The sequence below is a fragment of the Rhea americana genome, unplaced genomic scaffold (genome assembly GCF_003343005.1).
Source record: "Rhea americana isolate MKP2758 unplaced genomic scaffold, rheAme1 scaffold_27, whole genome shotgun sequence".
Taxonomy (NCBI): domain Eukaryota; kingdom Metazoa; phylum Chordata; class Aves; order Rheiformes; family Rheidae; genus Rhea; species Rhea americana.
The window spans coordinates 4,506,138-4,527,199 of record NW_028186390.1 but is presented as its reverse complement, the minus strand read 5'-3'; the positions used below and the strand labels follow the sequence as shown (position 1 = coordinate 4,527,199).

General features: G+C 37.1%; 1 protein-coding gene across 3 annotated transcripts in view; it reads right to left on the bottom strand.

The window, feature by feature from the left end:
• Window positions 1–14,232: 14,232 nt before the first annotated feature.
• Window positions 14,233–21,062, bottom strand: part of BEND5 (BEN domain containing 5) — a 32,671-nt gene continuing 25,841 nt past the window's right edge. For all 3 annotated transcript variants that reach the window (XM_085308062.1, XM_085308063.1, XM_085308064.1), the window contains 2 exons: window positions 18,385–18,598; window positions 14,233–14,431 (listed from right to left, as the gene is read on the bottom strand). In XM_085308062.1, coding sequence (XP_085164188.1) covers window positions 14,271–14,431; window positions 18,385–18,598 — 375 coding nt within the window. In that variant the 3' untranslated portion in view covers window positions 14,233–14,270. The remainder of the gene's footprint in view (window positions 14,432–18,384; window positions 18,599–21,062) is intronic.

The following is a 21,062-nucleotide window of genomic DNA, read 5'->3' as shown; positions in this document are numbered from 1 at the left end:
TGCCTCCTATCCTGGCTAGTGGTATTGCAGCAATTCCTAAAACCAGCTCTCACCACAGAGCAAACAAAAAGACTTCTGCATCCCAGAGGTCTGTACCTAGACCAAGGCAATGGAAATGAGCTGCCTGAAGCTGGTGTTGCTGCTTCAAGGGGGACAAGGGGGAGGGTTTGAAGCAGAGGCACCAGGGTACGAATCTGACCACTTAGAGCTCAGCAGWGACTCACGAGCAGAGGCTGCCAATGTTAAGTCACTCCTCTTTGCCCCACGGCAGCTAACTAGCCACTGCTCTCAAGTGCTCAAGTGCCATGGGGGTCTAAGCTGTGGTTAGCTTGGATTTTGTGGATGAAAGGGCTTTGAAACCAAATATTTGCCTACTTTTTTCCAACTTCTGAGCTATCAAATGAAGGTATTATCAMTTTCCACAAACTCTGCTTCCCTTGAAAAATCAGGACATTTTACTTAAGAGGTTAAATGAGGACTTGGATACCAACTTGAAAAKGCTGACTTACATAACATCTCAAATGTATGTAGCATGTATCAGTTCTCTGAAGGATACAGGTTCTGTGCCACTTGCACAGAGGTTATTACTAATACTTGGCAATAGTACTTGGCAATGCAGGGTAGGCTGTTGGTGTTTAATTGCAAGGTCACGCAAAGCACGAGCAGTTATTTGCTTGCATGAGCAACTGTGTCAGTGAACGGTAATTCAGAGAGGCAGCAACCTGGATTGCACTCCACTCTGAGTTTGCATTCCCCATCCCTGTCATCAGGAAATGAAATCTGAAAAACTACATACATTTGAGCCTGCATGCTTAAGAGGCACCCGGATATTTGCATTGATTCAGTTATTGCAAGAGATACACGGATAATCTTCATATAACTACATATCAGTCTGCCTTCATTTATTCTCATTCAGAGAGGAAACAATGAGAAATCATTAGTTTACTTTTGGCTTCAGTACAAAATAAGGCACTCTCTGAGGCAGGGACCATCCTTTTCATCATGTTAGCAGAGCACTTACATCAGTGAGGTCCTGGTCCAGGACTGGGGTTGCTAAGCAATATGGAAATACAAATAATAAATGAATAACAACCACCTGCAAAAGATTACATGCTGAATTGTACCTTACCATGAAAGCTCATGTTTCAAACATCATTTGAATTCAAATTTTTGCTGAAATTAAACTAAAAATGATGGAATGATTATTGTACAGAATATTTTCAGATATGTAAACGATTTCTTTCCTATTACTGTGATTCACTTTAGGGTTTGTTTTCTCTTTAAGGCATTTAAAGCACATAGCTCAGTGGAATAAAATGGCTGGTTTACTTGTTACAGCATGAGCTTGAAACTGCTTAAGTATATTTTTCTGTCAATGTGTATTTGTGATTCCCATGGTTATTTAAGAGGTGACTGTTATTCTGTGTACAAATGTGTTGTTAGCATGACTGATGTCAAAACAGTGTTTGCATTCTACATAGGAGATTAAAAGCTGCTCATAAGAAATCCTCTTTCCAATACACAACAGTGTGAACACACCATACTAGGAAATCTCACAGAAGCAGCTTCCTCTCAAAGCCACTGCCCTATCTGCTCTGGAGCTTTAGCAATATATTTGCTACTGTGTATCCCTTAGGATGGCAGATTCCTTCCCTGCACACTTAGTTTGTAACCCATTGGAAAGATTCCCATTGACTTTAATAGGCATGCAGTTCAGCTCTGCACTAAATCCCATGTTTATGGCCAACTTCAGGGCTGCGGCTGAATTGCACAGAACATGAAGAGGGTCAGGGAATGCAACAGTATCTTGAGACTAGGGGCTTTAGGAGTTTGTTATGTGTTTGGAATTTGATGTAGATAGTTAAAAAAAAAAAAAGGACTTTTAGGTTTGTGTTACCTTAGGACCTATGGACAAACACCTAGAAGAAAAGGCTCACTAGAACGGGACAGACTTCTGCTCTGCTCGCAGCAGTCCAACAGAAATAGCTGCCTGTAACCCTCAAGTGAAAGGGCAGCTCATGCCATAGAGAGAGCGCAGTCACTGCTCATTGAAGGAAACAGCTGGAGACAAAATCTGTGGGGACATGGGTCCTTAGACTTAAAAACAAACAAAAAWACCCGCCAACAACCAGCCCTTTCACTTGCAAATTATTACATCCTTGTAAAACACCATGCTGATGGGGTAAAATGGGAACTTTACACAAATAAAACTAAGAGTCATTCTGGCCTCAGGTGGAATTGTGGGAACTAAAGTCCTTCACAGAGACTTCTGCTCCTTTCTTCCCTGAAATTCCAACAGCACATCTCACCCTAACCTTAGGCATCTCCTTTGCTTAACAGTTCCACTCAGATACCTCTTCCTACCTGGTGTCAGGAGCCAGTCACCTTCCAGGTATCTGCTCTCAAAGCAAAACCACAACGGAATTTGACTTACCTTGGCTTGCAGTGAACAGGTTTAAGCTTGCACTTACTGTAAACCAAAAGTTCTCATAGACAAGCAGTTATACAAAGCAGTAATTTGTTAAGCTGCAGCAACTTAATTGGAAACCTGAGCCTTCATCAAAGATTATCCTGTCTAGGGATAAACATTGCTCTCAGCCTTTCTACACTGTTGGGGATACCATATATCGAAAACAAAAGAATGAATTGGCACTAACTAGTGTTGCTAATACACACACACACACACATACATATATGTATATGTATGTGTGTGTATATATATATATTTATATATATTTAAGTTAGAAATTTACAACTGGACTGCTTTCTCCTCCAGTAGACCTGGTTCAGTGCCAGGAGCTTGGCTTCAGAGAACAGGCAGGTAAAGCTGCGTGTACATATTGAAGTGGCAGCTTTCAAGGGAACAAGTTATGTTTTGAATTCTAGAGAAAGAAAGGAAGTCAAGGCAGTGAAGAGGCAACACAGTAAAATACACTAATCCAAACTACAAGGGAAGTGCTACGTTACACAGCCAGATGCTAAGCTTKGTACTCATTTTTCTCATGAATGCACTCTGTAACTTAGTTACTTAGGAGATTTCACTTTGCATTATTACTTAAGCTCACGATCACTCCATGCTTGAAGATTAATCTGCACAATAAACACAACGACAAAATAGAACAGGGGGCACCAGGGAAAAAYGCGGATATTTGTTTTTTCAGAGATATTACACATGCAGTTGGAGAGTTGGAAAGTTCCAAATGAATCTTGCCAGAAATCCTCAAAATCAGTACTACTCAAATAACAAAAACAGATGAGTATGGTAATACATACTAGCAGTTCATGTGAGCTACTAATCTGAGATAGATAAATAAAGAACAACGGTAAAGCTCAGCCTGGTATTAGAACAGTATCCAGGAAAATCACACGTATGGTACCCCAAGAAAGCAGATCCATCAAAACATTGGTGGCTAAATATCTAGGCTTCAGTTTTCAAAGCTGCCCAAGAGCTTAGAAAACTCAGTTCCTATTAATCTTCCAGATGGCTTTCCAGATCTTGGCCTTAAGTTTGCATTAACACATACCACATTTTCTAAATACCTTTGGATAATCTGCTGGGAAAAAAAAAAAAAAAAAAAAGAAAGTATAAAGTTTTGTTTGACTTTTAGAGTAGGAGGCTCAAGATTATCTCTTCAGCGATCATTACTGTCYTAACACATGACACTGAACAAGTTACCAGGTCCTTTTTTTGAGCATTATCAGTCATTTACAGGTAGGAAAACAACCCACTCCACTGGGACAATCTGAGGCTTCATTAAATGATTACAGTTTTAGAATTGTGAGATGCAAATTTTTATATATATATATATATAAACAATGGTAGTTTTACATAAGCCCTGGTTAAGTGCACACCTCTAGTAGAAAGAAGAGGGACTATTCTAGAGACATCTACTACCAGTATCATCCAGCACYGTGAAGCAGCAAAGGAACATCAGATGGGAAGAAAAGATCTCTCAAAATGACTTTCAAGGATGGAATAATGGAAGTGGGATAACGTATGACAGTTTGAAATACAAGTTCTCACAAAGTAGGAACTCAAAGGAAGATAACAATCTCTGTGGGTTCACTGATTACTGCTAAATTACAAGTCCCCAGCATGACAAAGCCAAAAAGGGAGCAGAAGATACACTAAGTAAGCTATTTCTAGAGAGATAATGTCACTGTATAAGGTAATGTTACCAGCCCAGATAGAATTCAGTTCAAAGCATCAARAATGAGTAGACAAATGTTAAGTTGTTGTGTAGGATAAGCAAATAATTGAGCCTATTTTACAAGAGAATTTAAAAAACAGTTCAGCCTACCCAAGGTAGCAAAGGATATGATCTCTCCTAATCTCTTAAAAAACAGAGAACATTTTCTAAAACTAGGCAGCAACATTTGCATATACTCGTCATGAATAAATTCAAATGGGAAAACAGACGAAAAAAATCAAGTCCTGTCTGAGGAACAATGTTCTAGAATTACCTTTCAATAGGTGTAGAAAGGGCAGAATAGGAACTGATGTTACCTACGTAACAGTGTCTTTGACATTGTGGGTCTGGTTGGTTCTAATCCTGTGTGACAAAGTCTAACAGCAGGTCCACATACCTGCAGTGCTATAGAACTGTTCGCTCCAAATTTAACAATAAAAGCTTGGCATTTAACAACTTCCTAGGTTTTGAGATAACCTATTTTAGTGCAGTCAAACAATTTCACTGCAGGAAGTCACGATGGAACAGATGCTCTTGGAAAAGAGCATTACACTTCCCAGTGCCGAAATGAACAAGCTGATCTCCTACTTTATAAATATAGTTCCCTTTCCATAATAGACTGAAATGTTTACACTAACGCACCCTAAATGCCGCGATATTATTCCTACAGGAGCCTAAGCCTTCCACATTAAACTGAAGTATCTGTTACAGTAACACACCTGTCTTTGATTTGACTTGCAGCAACGCGATCCAGGCTACTGCTGGAATCTTTCTGTCACTGTTTATTCCCTCTCCTAAGGAAAAAAAAAATACTATGATGTATAGATTTCTGACTTGATAAGCTACCCAGGCTTTAAAAACAAATACATCACTCTCTGTATTTCAGTGTAATGAACACACCCAGTATCCATAATACTCATTGACATAGTGCTTACATTTTCTATCATCTTCAATACAGAAAATTAATTTGGAACTTCCTACAGACAAAATAACTCCAGACAAATTTAAGGATGGAAGAAGAGATTGGCACATAGCTCGGAGCAAAAGAGACAGCTAGGGATTAGCAACAGCAGGACTTTCTGTCCTCAGCTCAGACTCCGCTAACCAGTGCCAAGGGATTCATGGTTTTGCAAGGATGTGGGTCATGGCAGAGGTGACACAGAAAGTCCTGCAGGAACCTGGAGGCAGTTAAATTGGTGATGCAGCTGAGCATCACCACAGGCAGGCAGAAGGGACTTTAACAGAGATGAGAAGCTCCAGTCTCCCACAAGCTGGGATGACTTTGGTTATACAGCTTGTAAAATGCAATCAGTCACTAGAAAACCTCTCAAAAGAGGTCACTGGTTACTGAAATTTTGCTAATAAAGAGAAAAACCTGGAATAACAAACACAAATTCCTTTTATCGTAGTTCTTACTAAATCAGATTCTCACAGAAATTCCTTTGAGGTCCCTGACAGTACAAATAGGTAGTCTTTATATGCAGATTAGCAACAACACTGGCCAACAAGCTATTCCTCTGCTAACAACTATTCTAGTTGCAGAACTGCCTGAAAAAGCATCTACTACGATGACTGAATATTCACTAGAAGCTTCTGCAGTTAACTTAGAATATAAGCTATTTAGCAGGCAAAGCCAAACAAAATATGYGTAGTCTTATCTAAAGCAACCTCTAATTTATCAAAGCAGATAAAGCAAGGGCAGATGGAGAGAGTAATATCTTTTCCTGGCACATTCCTTTATGGGGTTTCATTGGATATTCCAGAACTAAATAATTCCAATAAATGACTCTCTCTCTCCATAAGGATATTCTCTTTCTTATGAAACAGCATGATGATAATGGCTTTTCACCTTTCTTTGGCAATTCACAGGTATCCTCCACCAAGAAAACTCTGCAACCTTGTCTTGAAGAGGGCATAAAATTTAGTAACAGTAAGATGACTACAGCATCCCTTCCTTTTAATTTTTTATCTTGGTGTCCTCTTTTCTATAAAAACTCTGTTCATCTGTTGCTCTTTTAGCCTGGTTCCATACCGTCACCCACTTGGCTGGCTTAACRAAACACGCTGCTACAAATATAGGAACAAATACTAAGGCAAAGAGGAAGAACATGCTCCGTCTCATTGCTGGCACATGTACAGTACTTAGTCAAAGAGAAAAGCGTATTAGATATAAACACCCATTCCAAGACCAACATTTCCATGACAGAGCTATACTTAATTATACACTAAAATGGGAATTATACTGTAACATCAGTTGGGTAAGAAACAATTAAATATCAGTTTGTTCTACAAAGGCAAATTAAGTTTGCACCACAAAATGAAATTACAACTATCATATATGACATCCTAATACAAAGTGACATGCGTCCTAAAACATGAGATCGTATCATGTTAATTAAACCAAATACAGTATTTAAGAGAATATCAAGAACTCATTTATAGGAAGTATTTCCATAACTCAAATGAATTTGCATAGATGTAAAGGAAAAGTGTTACAAAAATGAGTTGATACCTAGAAAATATGTAGCAGTGGGAGACTGAAGAAACCAGTCTATTGAAGAGAAGATCTTGCAATGACTCAGTTGAAGTAACATTAAGAAAAAAAAATGTATCAGAAACTGGAATTCTGAAAAATCACATTAGAAAATGGCACAAGTTAAACAGTAATTATCCACYGGTATAAACTACTGAAGGAAATGACGGACTTAACGTTTGTGATACCTTTTTAAACAACACCGCTGGCCCTTCTACTAAGCATGTTGTAGTCCAGGAAATGCTTCTCTTCAAAGGAGCAACTGAGGTTCTCCAACAGGTTCTGTGAGGACCGACCATCTCATCTGATGACCTACTAGCAGAAACACCACAGCCCACAGTCTCTCCACCTGACTTCAGACATGTAACTCACATGGCTAGGAACATACTTCCCAAAAACTGTACTTAGGTAACAATGTTAAAATATTTTGCTCTTCCTAAGCTCAAGAGGTAGCTGTTTTTCCTACAGTAAACGGAAGCCCCAGAAGGCAMTTTAAGTAATACATCAGTTTAATCTGTCAAAGTGACTACAGTTCTCCATTGCTCATACAGAAATCTTACAGAAATGACAGTCCAAACTTAGGAATCACAATTAGACGGGAAATTCCTAGGCCATTAAGTTTTGTGAAATAGCACAGAATCCTCTGTTTTGAGGACTGAAAGTTTAAGAGATACTGCCAAATATCTATTTAGAGGAAATTGTCTTGGCACTTGGAGATCTCCATGCAAATTTTCTTCACTACAATCTATGCTTTGGTGATGCAAGAAAGAAAACACGGCTAAGTGAAGTTCCTGAACTGCAAAGAGTGCCTTATGGTGACTGCAGCACAACCAGATCTTCCACAGCAATGCTCTAGCTCTATGTCACTTGTCTCCAAGAGAAACAAGCAGGAATTTACTTTGAAACACTGCTGCCAAATTGCCAGGCATGAACTGCGAAAAGTTTCTGTCTCCTTACCTTTATGGCAAGCACAGGAGGCTCTCTTCTACTGGCAGGAGGAATAGAAATGAAAAAGGAAGACCAGGAAAACAGGAGCTCGCTAACGTACAGAAAAATCATCAATTTATGGATTTACATGACACAAACAGAATTATATGGACTGTCAGAATAACAGTAAAYTATATTGGAAAACATACTGCTGTGTAACTGCACTAGATAGAGGTCTCTGACTACAGAAGAAAACACTGATTATTCTGCTTGTTAAAGGTTAAATTCTTGGCACGTAAGAGTGATTGGACTTTTTTAATTAATAAAACTTCTCACTGAAACCTTAAATGCCAGTCAATCTGCTTGAGATTTTGTGCTTGAGATTTCGCTATTTGGCTACTGACTTAATCTAAATTGCATAAATTAGTTCTCTGTGGGAAGATGAAACAGCCTACGTGACTCCTCCGCAAGCTGCTCCCAGACATCTTGTACCATCAGATATACAACCCCACTCTTCATTTGGCTGCTACTGAGTGATCCCAGTTTCCTTTTAAGTTTAGAAATGCCATCAAGAATATATTACATATAAGTTATCAAAGTGGCAAGAAACAAATCTTTACTGGTTGAGTTGCCTGTAGGGGAATGTATCTGAAGAAAAGCCATCCCACTAAGTAATATCCTACCAAAGATGGTTCCTTGCAGGGGATACACTGGTCTCGGATAGATGAAAGTAACTTGGAGACAGGTTCTTCGCCCCATACAGCTCCAGCTATGCTCATTGAGAAGTTTTCTTTACAAGGCACTCCCTATAAACCCTGCAGAAGAATCTGTACAGAAAGAAAAGAATGCAGTTTATCTGACTTACATACTCAAAACTTCTGAATGGACTTTTTTTTTTAATATCAGTCAGTTGGTATCTCAATTTAAATATCATTTAGAAAGCTATCTCCCATTAAACACCTATTCTGTTAACACCAGAAAAAATGAAAAACACATGAAAAGAATACAATTCCTTTTAGATAAACTATAATTCAGTAAGAGCTCCAAAAACGTTTGGGAAGACTTTAAAAGATATATGTGACTACCAAAGAAACAATATGAAAATCTTCCTTGTAAGCTTTTCCATTCATCTGAATCTCATTTGGAAGGGGTAGTACCAATGTGATATGGCACTATCAAGACATAAACCCTACTGCTATCCCAGTACACTCTTCATATTCATTAGGGTTGTTACCAAAAGGTGTTCACAGACAACYCTCCTGCTAATCAGCCTATCTCACGATTCTCTAAAAGAGTGAAAGCTCATGCTCAATGTAAAAGATGCACAAACACCAACAGGCATAATTTCTTATGGCTTCGTAAGACTTCCAGCAACTGTTATGATACAATGAAAGCTAAGCCTGCCTGTCCAGCCACCCTTGGGTGTTCAGTAATTTTTCATTGACTCAGTAATTTCAGAAAAATTGAAGACTAAAACTTAACATGAAAGTAGATAGCCTAATTCATTAAAATACATGCTAGTAAGAGTTTAGATCTGTTAAACTTTCAGTAAAACGCTGGCAACAACATGGAACATGATGTTATYGTTTTGCAACACGTGGAGGAAGCCATTTCTCTAGTAGGAAGTTTTCTAATCRTAAGGCAGCAAAGAAAAATATCCCTCATGCTCAGCAGCTTCTCCTCCTCCTCTCAGACTTGCTTTCACCTCTGCTTTGACCTAGCCATAGCAAAACATTATCTGATGCCACAGGTGTGGTGTTTCCCTCTTTACAATAACCAGCTGCTGTCACAGTCACTGGACTGACTTCACTACAGACTCAACAAGCAGAAATCTGATGCATCGAAGGAAAATTATTGTTCAAATACGAACAGCAGAAATAATTGCAAATAATTGCAAAAGTAAAGCAAATAAACACCAAGTAAATTAATTCCTGTTTGAATCACTGTTCCTGTTTTTCAAGTCCAAACGATTCTCTTTCCTATTGAGGAAGCCTGGGGGGATGAAAAAGTGTCCAAGATGGTGAAATTAAAAATCAGCTACTGAGCATGAAACATGCAATAATTGCACTTCATAACATTTTTATTGCCTCAATGTTGTATGAATCACTTCACAATTCCACAGTGTTATGATGAAAAAAAATGACACCAATAAAGCCTAAACGATTGATGTTATGACTTCATCAATCCCAGACTAAAGGCATGTACAGAATGACAAATATTTTCAAGAATACGCCTGAGAAAATCACTATCTCATTCTGAAGAAGCACAAATTTCACTTTTACACATTTCTGGAAAGTGGCCATTCTCGCATCAGAAGATGGAATATTGAAACATTCCTTAATATAAGTTCATAAGAACCCTGTTGTCCCTTTCAGAAATTGGTCAAGTTTTTTTTTTTTTTTTTTCCTCAAGAGTTATGAATGCAGCTAATACACCATAAGACCACAGCTAATAGGGCTGTATTAGTTCAAAACACTCTCACTCTTTTGAGGTTTTATGCCAAGATAGTATTATTTCAACAATAAGCTGCACTTAGCTTTACTTTTTAAAAGCCTACAAATTCTGGAAGAGCAAACCTGAATTACCTTTACAATTTCACTAAATCTGAAAAAAAGTTAAATTTATTGCTACTCAAAACCTCTGATAAGACAAAACCTACACATAAGACAACAAAGCAGCAGTGCAGTAATCCATCAGATACATCATCAAAGGTACAGTGCAAAGAAGTCACCTCCTGCAGGGAGACTGTACCTTCTTTTGACAGTCATGCTCAATAGCTACGCAAATGCAACCTCATAAATTCCTTCAGCTGATAGTTCAACTTTGAAGTGACTAAATAAATCAAAATTTTAGTCTGGCTGTATTTAAAAAAAAAAAAAAAGAAAAAAAAAAAAAAAAAAAAAAAAAAAAAAAAAAAAACCCAACAACTTCCATCTCTGTAAAGCATCACTAAATCCAGACCTGTTCTTTAACAGCTCAATCTGACAATTTTTTTTCTCTCCTAAGAAAAAGGAAATACGAGCTTTCCTTTTAATTGAGTGGCTGTGCATCTTGACTGAGATATTAAAATCTCTGTTCAAATTTTTTCTTTAATATAATAGCTCATTTCCCCTATAAAATCATTAATGGAAAATAAAGACCTCTTTGTTAACTCTAATCTTGCTTCCTTGCAAGTGTGCCAGAGGCACTTTAATATGGATCAGGTCATGAATATTACAAATTACAGCAGCAACGTGTGGCAACAAAGGACTCGGATCATTCATATAACAGTAATACCTTCTCCCTTTCTCAAGGAAAAAGGGTAAACAATATGCATTGATTTCTCCAGACAAAACAAAAACAGTTCCTCTTAAATCTCTTTTTTCTGATATTTCTAAATCCAGGTTTACAGAATGAAATAATACCACAGCACAAACCTTAGAATGATGAACTTGCTATAGGGTGTAATACAATCTACTTCATTTTAKGTCAAAATTCGGTACCGTTTCACACGTACAGATCTGATAAAGTTAAGCTACAACAGGAGAMAGTTAGTAGGCACTATTTTTGCATAAAGTTTCCTCAGGTAGATTCATGGCTGAAGCATTATGAGCAAACCAAAACTATATATGGGCAGGYATAATTACAGAAGAATTAATGAACCAGCAAGAACAGCATTGACCGTAAATGCAATATAAAATAGTGAAATGAAATTCTCAGTAAATTTGGCAATCAATATTTCAATTCAGAAAAGCACATTAAAGTGTATATTTTTCCTTGGGTAATGCTGGACCACATGACAACTGTGGCCTATTTGAAACAAAAAGGCTGGGAAAGATTTGCAGAGTCTTTACACAGGTTCACAGAGAAGGAAAAGCCAAGGAAGAGTCATGACCAAATTTAAATACAAAAACGTTATTCGTACAGCACTGCTATATACTACAGAGCCCAAGACTCCTTCTATTACAACTACAGTATGCGCAAAACCAACTCATTATTAAAAGCTTATTTCCAGAAATCCAAACATTTAGTGCTGGTTATAATACAACAAAGAGGAATTTTGCTTTTAACATCCGCTATTCCTTTATTGTAACTTATCAAAGCTTCAGGTGATGCTAGTATTAAATGTCAGTTGTCCAGTCCAGCATAGGATGCACTAATTATTAGCSCCTAAAGTAACACACACTGTACGGAAGTGAACCCTTGTGTGCTACCCAAATAYTCGACTGAAACTCTGCTTCAAAATAAAACAAACAAACAAACACACACACACACATCTACTGTCCCTGGGATGACAGCAACTATAAGAAAATATGAATAAAGACTCGAGAGATATTTTGTCCCTATAAAAAATTAAAATTCTTCTTCAACATGCAGCATTTACATTTGATAGGACATGTCTGTAAAAAAAAAAAAAAAAAATCTAAAAAGATCCTGCTGGTTTTGCAGAAAAATGCAGAATCTCCCTTTTTATTTTTATTTTTTTTTTGGGGGGGGGGGGCACAAGCTAGAGTTCTAACTAATTAAATTCTAATTTATTTTGGGGGTGTTTCATAAAGTGCTATCTCAAATAGGCTTACTTATTAGAAGTGCAGTATTATTTTCTCATTAAAGAATCTGTTACAATGAAAATACATTAATACTAAAGCCATGAAAGACTGAGAAAATATGGACATTTTTCCTAATTTTGGTTTAAAAAACATTATACATTCACAAGTCTTTGCCTGAAAAAAGGGACTTGGTGTTTAAGTATTTCTTCAATGTTATCTCTACTTTGTTCTTAATTAATAAAGGCATATATACACTGACATTAAAAACATTAATTTACTGTTTGGCATCCCAAATTAGGAAGCATAAACATTTATGTGCTTCACAAACCAGTATCTAAGAACACTTTGAAATTAAAAGGGGTAAGCTGGACTGTTTCAGAATAAGCATAAGCCACTAAAGACGCTCCTTTTCCCGCTCCTGGCTACTGAATTCTCACTGTCTCCCTTCTGCAGGCACCAACTTTTACGAAATGAACTTTGGAAACCAGTGASATCTGACACATCTGCATAATCCAAGGTGCCAGGTTAAGGGCAGGAACAGGGAACACAGGGCCAAGGGCAGAGAAAGTGGGACAAACTCTCTTGGCAGCACTAAGTACTTAAACTGGCTTAAGTCAGTCATAAAATTGCACCTTGAAAAGGATARAACAAATACTAATGTTCTGAATTAGGACATCATTTAAGAACATATGGCATTATAGGAAGAAAAAATATGCTCCTTTGTTTTTCCCCATCTATCCTGAAACAGGTACTAAAGTTACAGCACGTCTCTCTCTTCCACTGCAGTAAAAAAATCCTTGCATTGCTCCTTTCAAATTATCTACACACACAGGACATTAATAGGCTTAACATTCAGGTATACCAGTGCTAAAGGAAGATGATAAGAAATAGTAAGTCTCTGAAACTACAGGAAGCAGGATTTCAGTGGTAGAAAGGGAATAAATATTGATACTCTAAAGATAATCTGAAATGCGGGTAACCACACTCATGTATGTAAAATAAATGGAAAGTTAACTGAGATCACCCATATAACAAATCTTCAAGATTGATCAGATGATTTCTTTTTAATTTATAGGTTCTCTCTGCAAACCTTATTCTCAAAACTCTTCACAAAACAAAACGTAAGGTTATTTTCTTTCTATTAGAGAAAGTAAGGTATAACTCAGACCCACAACAAATTATTCCATATGTTTCTGCACAAGTCTAAATTCAATATARAAAATGATTTTTAAAGTTAAATTGTACTAAAAAATGCCCATTTTTAAACTGTAGACTCAAAGGAATTTGTACCAAGTTTTCTATTACACATAATCTTACATACAATGGCAATCTTTAAGTCTTCTGAAAACAAAAATACAGTAAGAATGTAGTGCTTCAAGAACTACAACACAGACATACCAAACAGCTTTGTAGCAGAAATGGAAATCTGAAAGGTGCCTCTGTGCCCCAAAATAACTTTTTTTTTTTTTTTTTTAAATTATCATGATCTTACAACTTACAGCTTCAGGCTTGTAGGGTTTTTTCTGTTTGTTTGTTTCTAACTACGACAGTAATGGTGACCTAGCTATTCAAGATAATAAGTGAAAAAGAAGTGCTGTTTGTGTGTTTTTGACCAAATATATTGTWAGAGCTCAAAACAGATTTATAAAAACAAATGATTAAAATTTCAGTTCAAAAAAACACTTTGTAAAATACAATAAAACCCTTTTCAATAGCAGAGTAGATTTTGTACAGATCTTTCTAAGCAGATGTTTACTACAGCCTAGTTCCACTAGCTCTAATATAACAACACGTAGGCAAAAAAGGTTCGGTGTATGCAGAATTACAGCCTATATACAAAAGTGCAGGTAACACACTGCARCTCACTGGAAAAACTTGAAAAATTCACTCTGTTTCATTGTGAGTGGACTTACAATCTATCTTACATCATTTTAAAAGCAGGTTATACTATAGAAAGGCTTTTCACAGAACTGCTCAAAGAACCGGAGGAGAGTCACCCTTGAAGTCAGCTTCTCCCATCAGCAAAAATGCCACGCAAATCAAAAAGCAACGCTTAAGTAAAACACTAAGACTTTATTAAAAATCAAAAATTTATTGCAAATTGTACTTTGCACTTTCCCTCCTTTCTTCGTTTTTACATGATTTATTGATATCCATGATTTTTTCACAGATGTACTTGTTGACTTTGGAGAGTCTCTGTGCAATTTCAGTTTCATCCACAGTTTCTTGTGCTATTCTATCATACAAACATTCTGGGGAGAAAAAAAAAAGGAAAGAGCCATTAGGTTATTTTTAGAAAAGAATGTAGCCCTCTGTTGGGCTAACTACTCAATAGCCAGCAATAAGCACTGCGTATATTTGTTGCAATACAATAGAAGCTTTTATTGATTCACTTGCTATCTTTRTTACAAGCAAGATTTTTCACTGGGTTTGAATTTTTGACATGACAAACTCTCAGTTAAGCTGTAACTGCATAAACAGGCTTTCTGTACAGAAACAAGGCTAAATCCAGCTTTTTAACAGTGTCAGTCTTGCCTACCTAACTCTATTTGTCCGTATCTCCACAGCAGATKTAGAATCATCCTCCAGACAAATGGTCTCACTAGAACTGTTGTTATCTACCACTCCCTATGAGTTACTCCTATCACCATACCTTCAAGATATTCAATAAATGATAAAGGTTACAAAGAGAAGCAATAACCAATAAGAGAAGACATTAATTRATTTTTTTTGTTTTGTTTTGTTCTTTAATCTGTATAATGTACATTATAATGCCTGTATCTTTATCACATGCCTGGTCCCTGGTCTTTGCATTTTGCTTGCATTATTAGAGTACTTGGGGCAAGAGCCATCTTCTTTTGTGTTTGCACAATGTGCTTTGTGGAATTAACTGGAATATGAAAAGCAAGTAACTAGAATCTGCGAAGCAATGAGCACAATAAGTTGGGAAAACTCTGCTCCACACAGTTGGTCGTTCTGCTTCTTGTAGCATCCAAATACATTTCAATATGTTATTGGAAACAGAGGTGGTGCAACACATCCAACTCCTTAGACACAGATAGGTTTGGGTTTTCTGTTTTCATGATCAGGAAAATGAATTGTTGTTCTGTAGGCTATCAGTAATAAATGGCTTTCAAGATTGATTAAACAAATTCTGTTCTGCTTTGCCTAGTAATCTATTCCAGTAGCTGTTTATTGCTTCATATACAGAAAGCCATAGAGATTATCGCTTAATTAACATGGTTTATAACATTTATAATGCATTGTATTAAAAAGTTATGAAAGTTTAGTACTATGCATGCTTTGTAGTTCATGTTGCAGCCTCACTGATGTTTTATAAAAGGTTATTTTGCATTCAGGTTTATAATAGTGCTCATGAATCATACTTTTTATAACTTCTTTATAATATACTAAACATTAGGGATTTTTAAGAAGCTAGAGATATCAGACACATTAAGAGCTAACGCTATCATTCAAAAATTTATTTAAAGTTAGTTTGTCTGTGTCCACAGAAAGATGAGAATATCCCGAAAAATGTGAATTTTAAGTTGCAAGATGTACCAAATATAAAATAAACAAAAATCAATCAGCGTGCAGCCTGATAGCTGGAATGCAAATCAGTAGCAAACTATGATTTGAAATATGATCCCTAGGAAGATACATGTCATTGAGAACCTGAAGAGACCGAGTGTTTTTAGGGCATAAATTTTTACTACAGCAATCTCAGGAATATTCCAAAAGACTTGTGTCAGATAAACCTAGTGARTTCAACTTCTAGTAAAATGCAGGCTGTGTTACTACTTTATCCCAAAGAAGGAATCACTTCACAGAACTTAAACACCAGCTGTGGCTCCAAAAAGTCAACATGATCCAGACAGATACATGATTATTAAACTTCTTTCTCTTTTCTTCCATTTCAATGAGGGGCTACAGATGTAGCAACTCAGTAAGTCACACAGGGTGTGAGCTCACAGGCTCAGAAGAATGATTTGGGGGAAGGGGTTACCTCTTTGTTTTTTGAGAAGCATACAGATATTCTTATTTTTGATGGGATCAAAGATTCAAGTAGACTGTAAAAATAAAAGGGAGCTTTATTTTTCTGCGATGCCTGATCCAATTTCTTGGCCAAGTAAACTTCTCTGTGATAGAATGATTTCTTGTATGATCACTTTCAAAGTTTCAGAAAACACTGATGGCATAGAATCATAGAATCGGTAAGGTTGGAAGGGACCTCCGGAGATCATCTAGTCCAAACTCCCTGCTCAGCAAGACCTGCTAACATTGAAGCAAGCGCCAYAGTGCAATGCAATGAAGTGCAGTGCAAAATGACACAAGGACATGTGAAATCAAGGTTATGTACCAAGCAGTGCTGCTGATCTAGGAAGGCTGTCTGATGCCCTCTTGCTTCTACCTAACACCAATGAGCGTACAGTTTAACGTGGTTGAAGAGGAGACTCTAGCCTTGAGCCTAACAAAAGGGAGTCAAAGGCAGCGTAAAAGAAACACTTGAAAGAGAGGCATGGAAAAGTAGGAGTAGAGCAGAAAAAAAAAATCAAATGAGAGTAGAGGCAGAAAGCAAACGCATGGCAGAAAAACACAGAAAACAGAAGAAACAGGGAAGAACTGAAATGTTGGGAAATGTAAATCAAGGAAGAGAAAAAAGGGAAAGGCCCTATCCACTTCTCATCATATATCTGATAAAGATCACTTCCAAAATCATTCTAATCAAAATAAGACGAAGTAGAGGAAAGCTAACATCTAAATGATTTTCTATGATAAGCAATGCAGGCTGGATCTCACTGAAGTAAAAGAGGAAACTATCACATAAGCAACTCCACCAGCAGTGCTGAGGAGCAAACGCCTCCAACAGGGATKCTAGGAAGAAAACGGGCCAGTGAACCTGTTTGTACTGCATGCTTTTAAGTGTGTGTTAGTTACCCRTATTCTGGGTAACTAACTCTCTCCCCCATTAGGAGCTGAAGAGGTAGTCACAGCCACAGACTAGATTCCTTACAAGGTATGTCATTACTTTACTGCTTGTGTTAGAATTGTGCCAAAAGGTCCCAGACAGAACTAGAAAATCTGTATGGAACGGCATGTGYGTCCACATTAGTTTTTGAAGCAGACTAGTACAAGAAATCATGTCTTCTACCTTTCTTACTCTAAGAAATGAGTAAGTAGCAGTAAGAAGATCATTTTCCAACTCCTCTCCAATATACACACGCACACATAAGAAGGAATCRTATTTCCTGCTTCCAAAACAAAGTATTTTCAAGGCAGATTACAAGAGTTCATAGTCCAAAGCACATAGCAACTAAGAACAGGAAATACAGAATAATGAAGCTCACTCAAATTGCAGAAGAAACTTTAAGGAGGAGACTTCTTTCAGCCAAACTGGAATTTAGGCTGAACACAAAACCTAAAAATCCAATTCCAATATGTATTCCATGAGGAACTGACTCAGTTTTGACTTAAAAAGAAGCCTGAAATACCCCCCCCCCCCCAAAAAAAAAAAAAACAGAACTGAATGTAAAACACAAGCATGATGATACAACTGGGTTGAAATTACTATTCATTTTAAGGAAAGGATAGGGCCTGCTCGCTCTTTCAAAGTACTAGATAGTGCAAGCCTGAGTCCATGTAACCGAAAGTGCTGTTGCAAACTTTCTGCCAGAGAGGGCAACAATTTACATTTCCCATTCAAATTACAATTGAAGGCCAACAATTAATTTCTACTATTCACAGTATGCACACTTTTATAGTCACTGTTGTAATGGTTTCTCTGCCTCACACCAGAACTGGTTACATTCTGGATAGAAGAATGTGGTAAGACTACTCTCAGGCTTGTTAAAAGTAGTATATGCAGTTGAACTATATTTTAGAAAAAGAATTCCAGGACAATGTGCTGTTCTCCAAGCTCAGAGTCCTATCCTGCAAATGGTTTGAAATGATGATCTTCTTGAACCTTACTRAAGTCAAGGTACAACTCTCCACCTGTGAAGGCTTGCATTGTGTCCAGCTATTGCAATGTGTCTTTTTTTTCCTTTTTTTTTCCTGGATATGTATGCACTTTAAAATGCAATAGTAACTTTAATTACAGCTTTTAATCAGTTAATTTTTTTTATGAGCTGAAAAGAAGCATCTTTCAACTCAAAGATTAATGGTTAAATTCAAAGCAGGAAGCAAAAGTTTTCAAATAACCTACCTCTGACAATGCTTAATTTGTGAGGTGAGAGAGGTGGCTTAGGAACGGCATCTTTCTTTTTTTTGGTTGCAACTCCTGTGACACTTCTGTTCTTGAGAACATCTGTTCCCCAAATCATAACCGCTAGATTTTTTGTATACTTTGAATCTCCTTGTGTTACTTGCAGCTGGTGCCATTTCTCCTCATCTACCCAAATTCCACTGCCAAGATGGACCTAGAAGGTAGTAATAATAACAACTTATCTATGGTATGTAGCACATAACAGTATCCAAGTGCTGTAGGAACATTAGGTACTATAATAACAGTAATTAGGGCTGAACAAATTCATTTTGCCTAATTTTGAAACTTCTCCAACTCTGTGGGTCGGGGTTAAGTCAACCTCATATTACATAGTTCCTCTTCCTTTTTGTTCTCAATTCTTCTTACTCTTTACATACTCCCCACAGCCTCCCCCCGCCCCCAGCATATCTCCAGAAAGACTATGGTCAGGAAGAGAGAGAGAAAACAAAGAAACAGTAAACACATGAAATATTGTAGAGCTATACACAGCATACAAACCACGCAGTTGCACTGACATAATTTAAGAGCAAGAGAAAAATACTCTCTCTTTAATACGAAGGCCTCCCTTTGGCTGAAACAGATTCTACCCAAAGTATACTCAGAAGGCGATGGTGAGAGAAACTCTTCCCAAGTCAAAGCCTGTACCCCTTAGCAAAATTCAGACAGATTCTTTATAGTAACCAGAAGGGATTTTGAGGGCTCCAATATCAGCATAAACCAAAAGAGTTTGGAAGCCTTGTAAAACTCAAATTCTATTGTGAAGTTTGCCTATCCTAAACAGTCTACTCAGGTGAATCCTGGTTAGTGGTAAGGTAACAACACTGCTGCAACGTTACAAACTTTCAATTATCCAGACAATGGTGGGCAGAGATATTTCACTACSGTAGTAAAGTAGGGTAAAATAGGCACTGGGAAATGCAGCGTAAAGCCATTAGAGTCTCCAAATGTAAACGGCTCGAGCATAGTTGTGTTTATTATCTTTGCTTAGTGTTGGCTATGCTGCGCTGACTCCCATAGAGCTGCCCAGGATCTTTATACCAAGCTTTCCACCACACCAGGCTTATTAAGATAGACGCAGGATGAGAATCTTCAGGTTGGCAAGACATTATTATTTAGCATGTAAGCCTCTTGAAAACCAGGACACTGTCAAGTGACATCAGGGAAAATGATGCCACCAATCACCATCATCAACACGGGTCTGACAAAATTGAAACCAGCAAATCCAACTGGAACCAAATACTGGCCCAGTGCAGAATCATAGAATATGCTTTGTACCACACGTTTCAATGCTCTTAATTCCTGGGGCACAGTGTGGACATCCGAACTGCATGCGCATACGGAAAGCTTTGTAAACATGCTGATAAACTTCACTCTGTTGGACTCATGCTGACTCAGTGTCCATAGCAAGATAATGCATGMTCTAGCTATTCTAACCACTGGTAAGAGTTCAGTGCATTGGAAAAAGACAAGATGGAAATTATTTTTGGATAATTCTTTGAAAGTACAAAATATCAAACAAACAAACAAACGTATAAGCTGGATTCTTATATCCAAAATTCAGGTTTCATGAAATCTGATCAAACTGAGGTTTTCTTCTGTGCAACTAGCACTTCAGTAAAATGTTACTGCTTTCTCATAATTAAAAAAAAAAAAATCCTGTGAACAAAATTCTATGGCAAAGGTATACTGGAGAATTTGCTTGGCTTAACTTTTTGGCTGTTMGTGTTTCAGTTTTTCACTCCTTCTGTGTAGAAATATGTAAAACTATCTACTACCCATAAGGATCTAAGCAGTACCACATAAGTCCCATTAAATTCACAGAAAATTGGAGAAAGCTACTGTAAAATTTTTATAAACCTATAGTTTTATTGCCTTTATTTAACCAAACCTCCATTTTCCTTTAAATGGAAGGTTGACTTAATTATTCTTGAGGGCCATAGCCTGAAGAAATTTTTTTGTTATGACAACTTCCTTCAAAAGCAAGTAGTTGTTCAAAACCTTAAAAGCAAAAGTATGAATAGCCTGGCTATCAGCTACTTCATAAAAACAAATGAAAATCAACTTCCTCAAAGTATAAAAACAAAGCAAGCTGTCTCTCCTGCAGAAATTTCTACACTAAGAGGATTCTAAGAGGCTTTTCACAAGTCCACACGGTATTTAGATTTCATAACAGACAAACTGAACTAGCAATAAGCACAACACAAACAGCCTTTTTTCTTCTGTCTCTGTTGTTGAGCCTCTTCATAACTGCTTTAAAAACTGACACTCTTCTGGTGCTCTCCACATATTTTGTAAGACAATTTCTTTCAGAGTGAGCACTGTGCTCAGAAAGCAATCACCTTACTGATGTAACTCAGTTATTTCTGTTCTGATCTTAGAAAAGTCATCTCTAAAAATGAACACAACAGTAATGCAGAAAGTAACCAAAATTAGAACTTTTGTGACATGCTACATTTTGGATTTCTGTATTAAATTAACACTAGAGATTGCTCCATTTAATCAAAAATCTGATTCCTTTCTGTCAAGATTAGAGTTTGTCTTTGCTTAAGATCATTTGTCTCTTAAACTAGTGAGTTTCATTTGAAGTCATTTTAAAAGAACAAGTTACAGTAATAAAA